Source organism: Motacilla alba, chromosome 2 (assembly GCF_015832195.1).
Source record: "Motacilla alba alba isolate MOTALB_02 chromosome 2, Motacilla_alba_V1.0_pri, whole genome shotgun sequence".
Taxonomy (NCBI): Eukaryota; Metazoa; Chordata; class Aves; order Passeriformes; family Motacillidae; genus Motacilla; species Motacilla alba.
In genome coordinates, this window is record NC_052017.1 from 13,899,922 (window position 1) to 13,916,774 (window position 16,853).

General features: G+C 44.8%; 2 protein-coding genes across 2 annotated transcripts in view; one reads left to right on the forward strand and one right to left on the reverse strand.

Moving 5' to 3' along the window:
• Nucleotides 1–1,417: 1,417 nt before the first annotated feature.
• On the reverse strand, nt 1,418–2,696 carry LOC119698384 (vegetative cell wall protein gp1-like). The gene is made up of 3 exons (XM_038130234.1): nt 2,655–2,696; nt 2,118–2,514; nt 1,418–1,956 (listed from the first exon to the last, which is right to left on the reverse strand). The coding sequence occupies exons 1-3, from the start codon at nt 2,694–2,696 to the stop codon at nt 1,418–1,420; spliced, it is 978 nt and encodes a 325-aa protein (XP_037986162.1).
• Nucleotides 2,025–16,853, forward strand: part of NRP1 (neuropilin 1) — a 113,753-nt gene continuing 98,924 nt past the window's right edge. The window contains 3 exon segments of the mRNA XM_038129409.1: nt 2,025–2,175; nt 2,357–2,806; nt 6,085–6,259. Coding sequence (XP_037985337.1) covers nt 2,740–2,806; nt 6,085–6,259 — 242 coding nt within the window. The 5' untranslated portion in view covers nt 2,025–2,175; nt 2,357–2,739.

A 16,853-nucleotide genomic window follows, 5' to 3' on the forward strand; every position in this document is an offset into this window, starting at 1 on the left:
TGCCTAAAGAAGGGTAAATGAGACTGAACCCAATAACTCAATCTGACTAGTTCCAGCCTGCCTGTTTCTAGCCTGCCTGCAGACACAGGAATGGGCAGAAGCAGGGTCATGGGCACGGGCAGAAGCAGAAGCCAACAAAGGAAAGAATTAAGTGTACAGAGAGTATAACAGGATCAAACTGCATTTTAGTGCACAATATTAGGGAATTGTAATCACGGAACAGAAGGGGAATGTCTGGAAAAAACTCAGAAAGTAGTGGTGAGAGAGTGTGCAGTATGGAACCAGCAGACAGATTTCCTGCAGACTTAATCTCCAGACTTCAGTTGACCTTAAATTCAGGGCTTCAAAAGGGCAGCAAGGGAGAGTGAGAGCAGAAATCTCAGACTCAGGGCTAGAGACAAAGGGATAGAGGAGGCTGGATTTGTGTATGGTTTCTGTACACAGATGTAACACGTTTGTAGTTAATCTGTGTGGCTGCAGACTGACAACTATGTTAGAAAACTGTTTAAAACAGGGCTGTATCTTCAGAGTGGACAGGAGTTTACTGCCATGGCTACACTTGGAGGATGACCCTCTCCTCAGTAAAACCCAGCTCTTTTCCCACTGCATCCTTCAGAAAAACTCCTTATGGAGTAGGTCTTTTATCAGGCCTTTTTCCCGATGAAGCATTAACAGAGTTTGCCTTGACTGTGCACCAGTAACAAATTGTTTTCAAACTGCCCTGGGACATGACAGTGGCTGACATCCACCACTGGCTGCAGGTAATCTTCCTAGCACAGACCCATCTTTGGGAACCATTTAACACTGTGTTTCAGCTTTCAGCCTTGGAGCTCTTCCTGTAACCCCTAACCCCAGCAACTGGATTGCCCTCACACAGAGGGCGTGCAAAGTATTCCCCATTAAAGAAGCAGTTGGGTTCAGCAAGGTGATCACTCCCCAGGTGCAGGGACAGCCTGTAAGGCAGGGCAATAGGGCAAGGAAGAGACAGGGCCCGTAAGTGGTGAGCACCAGACTGTGCAGCCAAAGCAGCAGCATTCAGAGCCTGATATGTCCCTGCTTTATTCCACTCCTCTCGTGCCAGTGGCGGTGGTGGGGAGAATGCTCAGGAAGAGACACACACTCCCCAGTGGGGATTTCATGCTGCGCAGACTCCTTCGGGAGCAGAGCCGGCCCTGGGGGACCTCAACAGCTCCTCAGCCCCTCAAGAGGCTTCATGAGAGACAGACAGACTGAGGGGGGCAAAGCTGCAACAGGAGCTGAGAAAGACGGGAATGACAGCAAGAGTGGGTGAGAAGGGAGGTGGGAAAAGGGTCGGAAGGGAGGGGATACAGGGAGGCCTCCCCCCGAGATGCAGATATGCAGTGGCCAGATGAGCCTGACACCTGGGGTTGCTTACTCTGACGGGGATCCTGGCAGCTCACCCCACATCAGCGCAGCCTGCTTCCCCTAGGACAAGGGACGGTGACGTCCCAATGGGGAAAGGGCAGGGACTTCGAGGGACATGCACTCTCGCAGGAAACATAAAAAGAGTGTTGGAAGGGGGAGAAGGTGCCGGAGGAGGGAAAGGTGGCAGAGAGGATGGCCCGGGAAGGGACGGGGCAGGGTTCCCACGGGGTACCCGAGGCGAGCGAGCCGGGAGGTGGGCAGGGATGCGTGTGTGTTTGCGTGTCTGCGTGTGGGGCCGGGGCGACGGGGGCGGCCGGGCAGGGCACGGCAGGACACGGCAGGGCAGGGCCGGGCAGGGCTGGCGAGGCCGCGCAGGAGCCCGCGGGGCGGCGGGCGCAGGTGGTGCCGCCGCCCGCATCGGCTCTACCTGCCGTAGCGGGGGCCGCCGCCTCTCGCCCCCACTCTGCTCCTCGCGTTCCCCCTCGCCAGTCCCCGCCTCGGCTGAGTGCCAGAGCTGGGGCTTGCCGTGTTTGTTTGTTCGTTCTTCCGCGCTGCCGATGTCTTGGGGGGCTGAGGAGGAGAAGGAGGAGGAGGAGGAGAAGAAGGAGGAGGGCGGGGAGGGGGAGGGGACTGGGGCTTGGGAGACGGCGGTTCCTCGGCCTCTCTTATTGCCGCTGAGTTGCGCTCCTCTTCCTCAGCCTGCGAGCAGGAGCCGCCCGGGCGCTTCCCACTTGCCCGGCCGGCCGGCAGTCCCTGCCGCGGCAGCGCGCTCGCCTCCCGCCGGGGCAGGTGAGTGCGGGGCACCGCCGGGCACCGCCGCCCCGGGGCTCCAGGGCTCCGGGGCTCCGGCCCCGCGGGAGCTGCGGCCGCTGGAGAGCGGGGCAGGCAGGGGGGACGCAGTTTGCCAAACTCCGGCTCCCGGCTGGTTCCCGCTGACGGCCGCTTTCCCTTCCTTGTCTCCCCTCCGCAGAGCACCCTCGCCCAGCAGAGCGCTCCCGAGGTGTCGGCAGCCGCCAGTATTTTTTGTCTGTCTTGTTTGTGTGTTTGTTGGGTTTTGTTTTTGTTATTTTTTCCCCTCGTTTTTATTTGGCTTTCTAGTCTCGCTGGGAATGGCAGGGGCAGCGGCGCCTGGAGAAGGAACAAGTGTGGGGAAAGGGAGAGGGAGCCGGAGCTAAATGACAGGATGCGAGCGGCTTGAGGCACAGAGAGAAGCCAGCCTCCTTCTGTCCCCGAGACTGCCCCTGCGGACCGTGCTTTCTGCTCCTCACTCCGGCTGGAGGATTTAAGGAAGAGTTGTGCGTGGAAGGCATTTTTATTTTTTTTTTCCTCCTTTCCCTGCTGTCGGAAGGGAAAATGGATTGGGGACTTCTCCTACACTGTGCAGCCCTCACCTTCACCCTCGCCAGGGCTCTGCGGAGCGGTGAGTGTCACGGGGGACGTCGGGTCTCAGCTCGGGCAGCTGCGGGCTCCGGGGCTGCCGGCGCGGGGGGCGGGCGGTCGTGCCCGGCGGGCCGTGGGACCGGCACCACCATCAACCCGGCTGGGGTAACTTTCTGCCGGAGGAGGGATGCGGCGCGGTCCTCGTCTGAGGGTCGCCCCTCTCCCCCTCCCCCCCCCCCCCCCCCCCCCCCACCGGAGATTGCTTTCCGACTTTATTTTCTGCTTTTTTGGGTTATTGTATAAAACAGGCTGCTCATTGTCACTAGATGAGGACAGCAAATTATCTTAATAACGTCCCGTCTCATAGGCAATTAAACGTTTCTCCTTCGATATCTGAAAGATAATGAACGTTTTAAAGGGAAGGCTCTCTTCCTTGCCCGACCTTTCTGTTTTCCAAAGCGTAAAATTTTAGATCATGCCTCCTACTAGCTGTGTGTGTACCTGCGAATAGTCTTCACACGGAGAACTCTCTAGAGTACCCCTTTCCCAAGTCTGCAGTTTACGTGCAACTTACACTGTGCCAAGAGAGGAGCTGAGCTTCTCTGTGAAGGCTCGAGACTCCCTTCCAAGAGGAGAATTCCCATAACAAATGAGTGGTGCGTCTAGTTTACTGTCAGGAAACCCTTGAAAACACAACTAATTAAAAGCAGCATGCTCCTCCTTCCCCGAACAATGCCAGGGCACTGTGAATATTTCACTGCGTGATGCATTTTTAAAGATAGTCTAATTGTGGGACTGCTTGACGTTTAGCTCTTGCACATGAAACAGCTCATGTGAGTCTTCCTTTCCTGAGAAATCCTGAGCAATTATTATTAACTAATTATCAAATATTTACTTTTGCCTGACTGGGTTTTCAATCAAAGTAATTAAAAGAAGAGAGCACCCTCCACTTACACTGGTATATTGTTTTAATAAGGGACCGCAAGTGGAGTGTCAAGCGAGAGTATTAAAATCACATGTTTTATTATGGAAGTTAATCTCTTTCCCAATATGTTTTGAGGAGGCTGCTTAGTCTAATCCGGAGCTTCCTCCTCCAGTGCTGTGGCACAGGAGCAAAGGTGCTAGAGGGGTGCACCAAGCCTGGTGTGGGGATGCTCCAAGAGGTGCACTTTGCTCATCCCCCCAGCCCAGCTTGGGGTGTGGGCAGCGGCCTCCCACATAGACCCAAACTGCCATCCTGTACCTCTGAGGGACAGAAAGGGGCCACCCCTGTGCTCTTGTTCATCATTTCTTCCTGTGAAGAGGAGGAGAGGAAGTTGATGGGCAGAAGCCTCCACCACGAGTGGTTAATGTGGTGGTCCTGCTGGAGTCACCAAGGCCATTAACCTCCTCTACAACCTACCAGACCTACTAATGCCACCTTCACCTACGTGCAGTATTAGTGTCCACTAAATTAATTCATTAACCTTATTTGGAACTAATGGTCCAAAGTCATTAGAAACTGCTCTTCTTAATCAAGTGTGAGAGAGATTGCACAGAGCCAAGGAGTCTAGCAGACGGCATTATCTTATTACACTGTCACTTTCCCAGAAGTCGCAGATTAAGGAGTGCTGGTGGTAGTGAGTCCACCTCAGCGTCCTCTGAAGTGACTCTGTCAAGTGACTAGAAGCAGTGCTGCTTTATTTCAGGCATTTAACAGATGCCAGACCCTGCCATCATGTTTGCAGGGCTGGAGTGGGCTTAATGAGACAAGATCACTTTCCGAGTATGCTAGCACAGGGAGGAAAAGGCAAGATTCCCTGAGAGCCCCAGACAGCGGATTAGCAAGATCACCAGTGACAGCTTTTGAGCTTTAAGCACCAATGCCTTTTGTTCTGGTCAGAGGAAAACAGCCTGTTTGCAAAGGTACAGCAGAAATACAATAAAATAGCCTTTCCCAGCAACATGCTTGGCAGTATCTGCGTTTTGACCATACATCTGAGTACCGATCAACCCCTTCCCTCCTAATTTATGGCAAATAATTTCTATAAAGAGTGTTGCTTTATGCATTTTTGATGTGCATTTCCTCATTCATTTCCATTTGACCTGTTTTTTCCTACAATAAAATCCTGTATATTTATAAATTCATGCTGAGAGCAAGGATTGCCATTTTGCTTTCACAGGGAATGTATTAGATAGAGCACTGCTGCCTGTATATACCATTATTGAGATGTTGTGATATATAGTCTTGCTTTAGTGGGGACATTCTTCCTGTCCATAGTTTACTGTCATGCTTTATTGCTCAAAATGAAACAACCAACACTTGGAGAAAGTTTTTCCTACCTGAAAGTCCACAGAAAGAAATCCAGAGTAGTAAAAAAAGTGAAAACACAAACCTGCACTGGACAGTGAAGTGAGTCACTGTGTAGGTTGGATGTTTTTGTCCCTTTTTTGCCTATAAACCTTAAAATGCAACCCTGGCAATGCTGGCCAAAGGAGCAAGATGCAGCATACCACATTTCACCACCACACTTTGTGATTCTGGAAACTTTTGCAACTATTTTGCTATTAGAAATAAATCTTTGTTGTTGTTCAGGGGAGGAAGGAATGAAGGGAAGAGGAAGGGAGGTTGTTCTGCTCCATTACTTTGATGCAGTCTCCAAGCATGAACAAACGTCCTTGAAAGAGTAAATAGCGGATGATTTCTGCTTCACTAGAGCTACTTTGTTCTCTTCTATCCTGGGTTTGAAGAGCACAGATAGTTTCAATCTGCTTAGATTTATAGACTGATAAAACAAGGGGAGGGTGTCCTGCAAATGAGCTTGGATCCACCAATACAGTCCCAATGGTCAGTGACACAGACCAGACTTATCCCATAGCTGGGCAGCGGGTCAAATGGCATCTATTAACATCTCCTCCCAGCTTTTCTTGAAACTTCATACTTAAGAAGAGTACAGTTTTTGGAGTTAATTGCGTCCCATGTACCCTTCTCAGCCAGCATTAATTCTGTTATAAGGGTGCAAGGCCTTAACTCTGTAAGGGGTACTGTTGGAGTGGAGGGCTTTTTAAAAGGATACTATTTAGAAATGGGGATGCCTTCTGCTCTCTGCTGCCTGTCCAGCCACCGGATTTAAGGAATGGGGGACGGAGAGGGAGTCCTCTTCCTCCGGTAGATAGTAGCCCAGATGCCTTTAAAAGCAGAAGGGTGCTAAGTTATTCTGAAGAAGGCTGCGGCCCCGCAGCATTCCCACGGCAGTCTGCCGGGTCCGCTGCTGCGGGCTGCACCCGGGCGCTTGCCGGGGGCGCTGAGACCAGCCCGTGTGTTCCCTTCCCCCGCAGACAAGTGTGGCGACACGATCAAAATTTTGAGCCCCGGGTACCTGACGTCTCCCGGCTACCCGCAGTCCTACCACCCCAGCCAGAAGTGCGAGTGGCTGATCCAGGCTCCGGAGCCCTACCAGCGCATCATGATCAACTTCAACCCGCACTTCGACCTGGAGGACCGCGACTGCAAGTGAGTGAGCGAGCGCGCGCTGCGGAGCGCCACGGCGACACCTGCCGGCCGCCGCGGGCAGCGCCGCGGGCGTGCAGCGGGCCGGGCGGCGAGCGGGGGAGGGAGCTCCGGGTGCGTGTGCGTGTGTGTCTGTGTCTGTGTCTGTGTTCGTGTGCGAGTTAAAAATGTCCTCACGGCTTTCTGAGGTTTGTAAAGCTGCGTCTGAGCTGCGCCCGCCCGGTGCGCTGCGAGCGGGGCGGGTGGTGATGCGCGGCGTGGGGGTGCGGTTGTGGTGAGGCATCGTTTGCTGGCCGCTTGCTTTTGTAAGTCTCTTGTTTGAGTCTGAGTTTGAAAAAGGAGCTCCTTTTACTTCTGTACCTCCACTACTACAAACAGCCCAAGGAAGAGACAGGCCATTTATAAATTGGCAAATCTTCTTAAGGCAGAGTTAGTCTGGCAATTACCCTCACCCTTCAAGGGGCGGTGGACTGCAGAACTGATAGTCGTGTTTCCTTCTTTCTCCCTTTGCTGCTGATTTATAGCCAGTAGCTTTTCTTTCCCCTCCTCCTGCACTCTTGTAGTGCCCTGAGAGGAGAAAGGAGGGAGCTGAGCTCCCTTTGTCCCCTGTCCTCGTATTCCCTTTGACCACCCGTTCCAAAAGTGAGGAGAATCGGAACCTCCCAGAAGCTGTTCTCCACTTTTCCCCAAATCTGTAAATCTCACAGCTTGCACAAGGCAACATATGGTCAGATCATTCCCCTCTTCAACATGCCCTCTGAATTCAGCCAGCTTGTTGCATGAAGAAAATATTTTAGTGATTCATTATTTAAATATTTCTGGAGTATCATAGTTATTTAAATATTTCTTGTGCATCATATTTTTTTTTATCCCCTACTGATAACTGCAAGAGAGTTGCTGTTGATTAATGCTACCAGTCAAGATTTTCTCTGCATGCCAGAAAGATTAAACTCAATAGCCACTGGTGTTTGGTATTTCACAGTAGTATACAGGATTTGGTCCCATAAAATGATGCTCAGTTTATCAGGAGTGGTTGTGATAGACCATGAGATGAGAGTGTTTGACTTAGGGAAAGAGAGCAACTGTATTCAAGCACTTGATTTTTACTATGCCTATCTTTGTCCTATTATTTAATAAATTGTTTACTTAGATCACAATTATTGTTTTCTCTTGAAATTAAGTTTTTAATGATGCATTGTGGTACTTAGTTGCTTTTTTATGGTATTTTGTAACCACTTATAGATCAGCGTTTCAGTGCCATAGTGGAGTGATAATGCAGGAAAACTCTGTGCTCATAAAACTAAACTTTGTGAAAATGAGGTTTTACTGTGGTGTTGGAGCTTCAGCTCATATTCACACCATATGTTCACACGCTGACTTCCCATTCTTTAATTTTTAATGTCTTGTACTCAGGCAATGGTTCACTTCTCTGTGTCTTCTTGATACAGATTTTGCTTTCATTCTGTGGAACGCTGCTAATGCTTTAATATATCTGTCACTCTTTGCCTCTTAGAGAGAAATTAGGAAATTAAATCAAGCATATTTCAGTGTCAAATCCTTTTGCTCCCATGCTAGAATGCATGTTTTTCCAACTCTGTAAAACCAACATGGTCTTTGGCAGCAGTAAAATGGTGTACAGCATACAATTATTTGAAGAACAAGTAATCTTTGTGGCACAGTGTTGTGCTAAACAGTGCTAGACTGAGCTGAACTGGGTCCAGGGAAAGGACTGACTCCCTCCCTCTGTTGCTTCCTTCTCAGTGTTCATTGTCCACTCTCCCTGCTGCATTATTTCTGCCCCTGAAATCGAGCCCAAAGCAGTAATGAGATGGTAGTGGGTGGAAGGAAGTCTCTCAACAGGGTTGTTTGCATTGTGTTTGCAGTGTATGATGGTGATGACTTTACCATTATTTTGTCTGTGTTGAAACACTAATTTTCTAGGCTATGCTAAATTACTCAGCTGCTACTTCATTTATATTGAAAATTGCTCTTTTTAACTTGAGAGGGATTGTATTTGTGGGTAAAAAAAACAACAACAACAACAAAAAACCTTAGGACCAGAACAATTATTTCAGCAACAGGAATTTGTCAACAGTCTCTGTGGTCTGAAATTTCAGCATCTACTTACAAAAGTCACATTCCTTGTACTGAATATTGAATACAACAGGCAATTAATGCAATAAATGTATCACAAGATTTTTTTGTTTTCCAGCTAAGTACATTTTGTTTCTCTAATACGCTTAGCTTATTAGAAACCCAGTTTGCAATCTAGAAATGTGTAATTTAGGTTACAGTCTAGTTTATTGAAAGGTTTAGCACTGGAAATTAATAACCACTTAAATATGAAATGCAGATAGAAAATGGGAGATAAGGGAATTCATGTCTGGGAACAAAAAATGTCCCATACAATTAGAGTAGACTAGAGAAGATTAGCTTGCTGGCCTAGCTCCCAAAATCCTCTTTATAATGCTGTTCATTGCAACTTGGACCTTAGTTAGCATTGAAAACAACTTTAATAACAGGGACCCCTGAGCCCAGGAAGGGAAACATTTTGATTTTGGAAAGGTTACCTTCTTGTTCCATGGTGCCAACAAGAAAATCAAGAGGCTTTACCTAACTTAAAAAAATATTGCTCTATATAGAGGGCTAGATGTATTGAAATGTAAAACTGGTGAAAGGTTGATTCTCTGGGGAGAATCAAAAGCAGCACATTTAAGCACTAGCTGTTACTGAAGCTGTTCCCAGTTAGTCTCTTTGTATGTTAGGGTTTGGAATTAATTTAAGAATATGCCCTTGATTTACCTTCTTATTATGCTATGCTTTAATGAATAAGTATTTATCAAATGACGGCTAATAAAATTCATATATGTCTGTTTTTCTGACAATCAGAACCGTTTGAGTTGTATTAAATTTCAAGTAAACATGGTGATAATTCCTTTTTCTCTGGAGGCATTCCAAAGGACTCAACTTTCACAGTTTTGAAGAATAAAGATAGGCAAATAATTAAAAATATATTCACACAAGCTAGGTTCATCTAATAAAGAATCTTCTAGACAGGACTACTGTACCAGCATTATGGAAATACTGGGTTTCGACAGGATGTACACAAACGTCAACCACAGATTGTTATCAAGGACATATATAATGAAAAAATTCACAGTGGCTTTAAACATTTAGCTCTAATGAGTGTTACACCTTCTCTTCAGGAAGCTAAGAAACAGAAATTATGGTTGTACTTTAAGGGAAAAGTAGTTTTTGTTTGCCATTTTGCCTTTTCTCAAGCAAGTCCCAAAAATAAACATGCATTCTTGGAGTCAGGAACACGGTTAAAATGAATAGAAGAGACAAAACATATGGCCACATATTAGTTAAAATGCTCCAGTGTTTGTTGCATGTGGTAAATGCTTTTCAGCACTTAGTGCAAGCTGTACAAGTCTCGTGTTGCTGAAGTATCCTACTGTGTAAATGTAGCCATCTTGAATCTAGTAAAACTTTATACCTAGATAATAAACAAGAATGTCACTGATACAGTACTTTGAATTTATGGAACTTTTCCGGTTTCCCTGCAATGCACACTATCAGCATGATAATTTATAATGGTTTGTGACAAATGTTGCTGAGCAAAGAGGTGTGTGGTTACATTCAGATCAGATGTCATTATCTAGGGAGCAATAAAAATTTCACAGACACTAGGTTAAAAACATTAAGAAAATGAATGTGAAGCTTCAGAAGAAAAGGGCTTAAGAAAGGTGGAGGGTTGGGTGGAAAAAGCCCAACAGTGGTTTTCTTACTGACAAATTATTAACTTTGTTGCCAGACTTGACTGTATTGTTTTACAAGGTTTTCATAGATATGCCACACAGCACTATTATTTTAATGGCCATCATTTATAGATGTAGTAAATAAATATTCTTGCTTAACACTTGTGGATTATATACAACAGTGCTGTCAAATCTCTCAGAATGGAAAAATTGCCCATTTTGGAAACATTCAAGTTATAGGAGAGATGTCATAGATAATTACTCTCCATTTTGCATTTACTAGGGATTAGTTACATGCACGAGAGCAGAGCTGTATAGAAATTGTGGTCAGTTATAGAATACAGAGAAAAAAAAAAAAGTCTATGTTTGTTTATATAGAAGAAAATGCCTCCTCCAGATCCTTGGGTAAGGAAGAAAGCATAGGTATTCAGACCTACAGAGTGAAAGTATAGCTCCACATAACTCCCATAGACCTTAATGATGTTAGAAATGTATTCGTCCATTTTACTTCTAAATAATGTCAATGGATTTATGCTACAAATCTGTAGGTATAACAAACTCAGGCTGGTAAAATAAACAGGAGCAAACGGAGTCATGGCTCAGCCTTCCTTTAGTTTCTGCGTAATTTAAGCATCCTTTTGCTTTTGTCTAAATCCTGGTTCCTATTCTTCCATGCACCAAGGTCTGCTTTGTGCAGGCCTCATTCCTTGCATTTGTTCCTTTTGAGCAGGGGCAATTCCAAAGGCAGTCCCTTTGGGCTGATCCGACGGGGAAGAGTGCCCATGTCCTTGCTGCCCAGCTGAAGAACGACCCATGAGCGATCCTGCTGGATTGCCACTGAGCCTGTCAGAAGGCTTTTGCCATCAGCTGCACACAGCAGCTGCTTCTTGACTGCCCCAGGGGCACCTGGAGCCTGGACAGCCCTGAGCTGCTCCCACAGACTGCCCCAAGCTGTTCTGGGCTCAGCACAGCCCCACTGCCCGAGGAAGCAGTGGGAACTCTGCCCTCCACTCCCACAGAGCTGTCTCCCATCATTCATGATGACTGTGGGGAAGGGTTCAGCACGGCCCCGTAGGATGGTTAATGACTGAATCGGTTGTTTGGATAGCAAATGTCAGTCAGAGCTTCCTAATTCCCTCTGCCTGGCCACCATGGGGCTGGGCAGGCAGAGTGCCTGCAGCTGACAAGGCAGGGTGAGCAGCACAGGAACAGAGTTGTTCAGGTCTGCGGAAGGCAAGGGTTGTGTTTGCCCACCACTGAGCAGAGAGGTCTGAAGGAGCCAGGGCCTCTGAGCTTTCCAACAGAAATATGGCTTGACTGGCTTGGCCCCATCAGCTCAGCATCAGCACTGGCCTTTTAGTGGATTTCAGCAGGACAAGGCATCCAGGAGACATGGGAATGGCCCCTTGTCACTGCTGAGGGCAGCTGGAAGGATGCCTACACTCCCCTGCTTGCTCGGGACTGGCTTCACTAATCCACCCAGCCCACATGTGTGGAGTCACCCACAGGGGGCTGCAGTGACCTGGACATCTCTCTGTGTGAGCCAGAGTGGGATGTGGGTACTGACACATTGGGAAGGCCATACCTGGGCTGAAGAGGCAGCATCTTATCCTTTTTGTCTCCCTCAAAAATCTGTCCCTAAGAGCTGTTTGGGGTTACCAAGAGATAATTGGAAGGGGGCCATTCTTCATTCTATTCCTAAACCAAGAAACAAGTGGCTTTGGCTTAGTTTGAGATGAGTTGTTGCTGTAGATTGGGGGCTATGTGGTATCTCATGTTTCTGGGTGTACTTTGAGGGCATTTCTCTGCTATATATGAAGCACATGAAAAGCTTTCTCAGGGAACACTCATCTAGACCCAGACAGCCCTTCTGGAGACTACTGCTATTTGGTACCCTCCATATGGCTGCAGGAAAGGCTCCTGTCAAGGAAAGGAATCAGTTCAGACCCTGGGCAGGATCAAGGAAGCAAAAAATACTTGTACCCCAAAATTTTTTTTTAACTTGAAGATTTTGCATTATGAAAGTATATATAATATTTCTTTGCCACAAGATTCCTCATGTATTTGCACACACAGATGCAAGTATTTAAAGATAAAGATGCTGTTATTTTATTGTAGGGACTAAATGAGAATTAAAAGAATTTGGAAATTATATTATTTTCTGATTATACAGTGTAATAAACAATTCCTTTGGTTTTTATCCAAGCATTTAACTCTTGTGAAAGTCTCTATTGTCAAACTGTTTAACTATTCATTCTTTTAGAGTAGTGGTTTTAGTTTGAGTTTTCTCAGGAAAAGGTATTAGGAAATCCATGACCAAAGTGCCTAGTCATAGCAAGAGAGTCTGTGCAGGACTGTGTCCAGGGCTGAGGGGTGGGATGCAGAGGCCATTATTGCACCCTGTGTATGGGTGCATCCCCTGTCACAGCAAAGTCTTGATTGGGTCTCAGTACAGCAGCACATTAAAACTATAAAACCAGTCTTATGTGGATGTTTCTATTACTCTGAACACTTAACTGTGAGGAGAATTCTGTCTAGATGTGCTACAACCAGATGCCCTTCAGGCAGGAAAAATTTGAGGGTCAAATGTGGATTCCCTTAAGCTTAATCCTTCATCCTTTCTGTGAACAGAGATAAACAAATTCAGAACAAAGGTCTAAGTCCTTTCTAAATTGAAACCCAGAGTTGCTGGAATTAGCTCCGTGAAACTCTCAATATGTTTTCATTCAACCCCAAACTGCTCTTCTCTCCACCCTCCTCTCCTCTGCTAATCTAATTGAAACCAAAACCTATGTGTTTCTGTTTGTTTCTTAGTTTCTTAATTATAGTTTATTGAAAGCTATAACATTGGATCATAATTTGACAATTATGATATAGAGATCCTTTTACAGCTAATGCAAAACCAAATTAAATTATTTTCATTTGCAGTATTTCCAAATAATGAAATTATGTCTGAAAACTAGATATACATGCACTCACATGTATATGTCTAGGCTCATATATCACACCAAACTGCTTGGATATAGCCATATTTTATGTGCACCTCTTTAGGACTGTGCATATATACCTGTATTTATGTATATGTTATAGATTTCTTAGTTTATGTAGAAGTTCCTAAAGTAAATCTACTAATTAAAGAGCTAATACCCATCTTAAGGATGATAATTAGGTATAAAGAGAAAAAGAGACAGGATTAGTGTTCAGATCATGTTCCAAATGCCTCTTAATTGGGTGTTTGTAATCAATCCTGATTGCAAGAGGCAGTGGTTTGGCAGAATAAAGAATGAAAAAGGCTTAGCCCTACTGTTCTCCTGTTAGTTGACTTGGCCATAGTATTTTAGGATGGGATCCAGTGTTAAACAAGGTAATTTTGTCAGCCTTAGCAATCCTTATAAAACATCTAAAAATATTTTCTAAAGATATTTTTTTCAAGCTAATAACTCTCTCAAGCTAGGGAGTTACTTTTATCCATAATCTTAAAAATTGTTTTCAAGTGAACCACAGGAAAGATTTTGTTCTCCTGGCCTCTATCCACCACTGACTTCGGAAATCATGTCTGAATTCACTGTGGGTTTTTCATTGCATTGACCTTGGTACTTTTCTCACCAAGCCACAGTTTTCCATCATAAAACCACACAGCTTGGTATAATGATTATTTCTTTATCCTGAGTAACCAAACAATTTTTTAAACAGGGTGACAGATTTCCCTCTTGCACTGTGGGAAGCAAGCACCTGGCCATTTCCAAATAGACTTTTAATTAACTTCCTGAAGGAGATTTGAGAGAAGTTTAATAAGTCACCTGCCAACTTTTTGGGAGCATAGGTCATTTGCTTTTCTGTAGGAATTCACAAAAATGTGAGAATAACCCCCTTCCAAGTCCTAAACTTCCATGGAGGAAATTGATTTTCATGGGCAGTATCAAAGGTTTTTAAAAGTGTAACCTCAGAAATCGAATTTCTGATTGTTTTTCATGCACATGGTACTGTGAAACTCTGTGATCCGCAGAGCTGGTTATGAACTGTGTGAACTTTATAATAATTTATTTAAACATGGTCAGATTGTGCATATTTAGACTAATCTTGAAGGTTAATATCATTACAAGTATATTATGTAATGCTATAAAATGAAGAATTCAGATGGCTCAAAAGGACCATTGAGAAAATGTCTCCATATGTGGAAGAGACACCCATTTAATGTGATGTTTTTGTCCAGAAGAAACTATGCACATCCCAGAAGCACAATAACCAGCTGTTGTTCAGGAGAAACTGGGCAGTTGTTTGCTGCCTTCCACACTGACGTGGAGCTGCAGTGGCCACACGTCCCATGCCTCCCCTAAGTACAGATGGGCTGAGCCTCCCGCTGGGTGAGAGCCCGGCTCAATCCCTTCCCTGCACTCCCAGCGCTGGGGCCCTGCTGCACATTTGTGCTCGGGGCTGCTCTGTGCCCCCACGTGAAGACAGAGCCCATCAGAGCTGTGGTGTGGCAGTGGGATTGGAGCACCCCACTGCAGGTGGGGCAGGACTCACATCTCAGCCCTGCGCTGGGGCCATGCCACTCTTTGGAAAAAATATTCTGGTAGTCCTTTTCCTTTTTTTTCTTACAACACTCCCTATTAAATTGAAAGTTGGTAACCTAGAGAAAACTAGAGGTCTGTTCACACCAGAGTGATTATTCTGCCTTGAGCTTATGAGAAATGCTCCCTCAAAGCCAAAGTTTTGCTCATTCACATAAGCAGTCACACTGAAGTCAATTAAAACCACAGACTCACTTGAGCAGGGCTAATGAGTAGGACATACATTTCTGGCACTACACAAGTTAATAATCGCTTTTTATAACAGTGGTTTTCAGATGTTTGCAGAGTCATTTACAGTACAGTAGAAGATTCAGCCTTATACTTCATAGATCACCATAAATAGGTTATTAGTTCTTCTCCAGCTCTTAGGTCTTACTAGGGGAACAAGTTGCTAAGTGCATGAGTAACAATCAAAGTTTGTCTTCTTATGCCAATCTGTCATTAAGCCAGACAACTTCTACTGACTTTCTTCTGATGTATTCATCTGTAACAAGGAAAGCAGATCAGCAATTTAGAAAAGGTTTAGTTTGATCACCATGTAGAAATGCAGGCTACACTGCCTATTTCCATAGTGATCACACCACTTTGCCAGATGCAAAATTAGAGGCTTATATCCCTCATGCTAAAAGCCCTTCTTAGAGGAAATCCTAGGCTGTCGCTTCATTTGAGTAGCTTTAGCTAAGTCTAGAAAAATATGCAAAGGTAGCTCTTAAATGAAAACTGTCCTTTTTTTTTTCATGTTTCAAAGTCATCTCTATAATCTCTTTTGGAGACAGAAGCATAAGATATATTAACATGGAAGGCATATGTTCTGATTGCTGAGTGTTTTTTGACATTCCCAGAAAACCCCTGGGACTTTGTGTCACAGTTCTGTAAACTTTATCTATTTGTATATTCATATCTGGGCCTAAATCCAAAACTTCTTTACATGCATTACAGCAGACAGTTTTGCTTCATCTCCTTGTGTTCCAGATGGCAAGCAGTTAAATCAGGTACACATTTTAACCACTCCACATAGTTTAATGCTCTAATGCATTTCAAAAGTTTTCCAATGTATTCTTATAGCACATAGACTATAAAATGTACATCTATAAAATAGATACAGGACTACATTGAGCTGTGAAGCAAGTGAAGACAGCTCCACTGATGCCAGTAGAGCTGCACCTGCTAATAGCTCAAACACAAAATACCATAAGTATATTGTATTATGTTCCTTACTAGTTTCCATTTTCATTTATTCTCCACAGCTACACTAGATGATGGCCTTCCAACAGTATAATAGTCATCTTTATCTCATTTCTCTGACATAATTTTCAAGCTCCTTATTACTGTTGAGCAGTGTAGCTAATAGTGCCCAAATTCTTCTCATTCTTCTCATTATAGTAAGTCATTATTCAGGAAACCATCCTTTCCCACACAAATAGCTCTCCCCCAAACTAAACTTAAAACTTACCTCCAAGCACCAGTCTCACATTTGCCAATTAGACTCCTTCTACTGGCTATTACATTTATACTTTGCAAATTTTTCCCCTTTTTTTCCCTAACTGTACCTGTGTACTCCTTGGAATTTTAATCTTTGTCTTCTAAGTCTAGTCTTTAGGCACTGATTTTTGGACCAATTTAATTATTTCAATTAAGGTTTTGTTTGTGTATAGTTAAAACAATTCAGCACTGGGGGATATGTATATTCTAGTATAAAGGTGTCTAATGTCAGTATTTTTACAGAACAAACCCTGCTAATGTCAGCAGTTTGCAGCAATGACTGTACTGCTTTATCTAGAAAGGTTTCTAAACTGGTGAAGCTATAGTGCCTGTAAAAACAATGCACAACCCTACTTCTGTGTGACATAACTAGTCACCAAGGCTAGTAGAGGATTTGGTATCCCATATTAGCTACATTTGTCAGCAAAAGTTAATTGGATTGCCTTACTGATTTAAAGACACAAATTGCAATGTAGATGTAGATGTGCATATTGAGGGCCTTCCTGACACATCCATTTTCTCCCATCTTTTAGTCTTCAAACAAAAGCTTAGCCAAAGTGTCTAAGCTAAGTAGTTCCTCTGCCTGCTGTAACTTATGCTTTCCAGGAAGGGCTTTTTTGAACTTGAGTTACTAGGCAGCTACATAAATTACTGTGGTATGACCTTCGAGCACCTGACTTACTCCATGGAAATTATCCATATGCACACTCTCACCCTATGATCTTCTATATGATATGCAAGTTTCTTAGCTGTTCCTCCCCCATACCTGAAATTACAAAG

Coding starts and splice junctions, on each gene's coding strand:
- LOC119698384 (XM_038130234.1), bottom strand. CDS start 2,696: ATGCCTTCCACGCACAACTCTTCCTTAAATCCTCCAGCCGGA. Junction 2,515..2,654: donor CCTTAAATCCTCCAGCCGGA/GTGAGGAGCAGA, acceptor TTCCTTCTCCAG/GCGCCGCTGCCCCTGCCATT. Junction 1,957..2,117: donor ACTGCCGGCCGGCCGGGCAA/GTGGGAAGCGCC, acceptor TCTCCTCCTCAG/CCCCCCAAGACATCGGCAGC.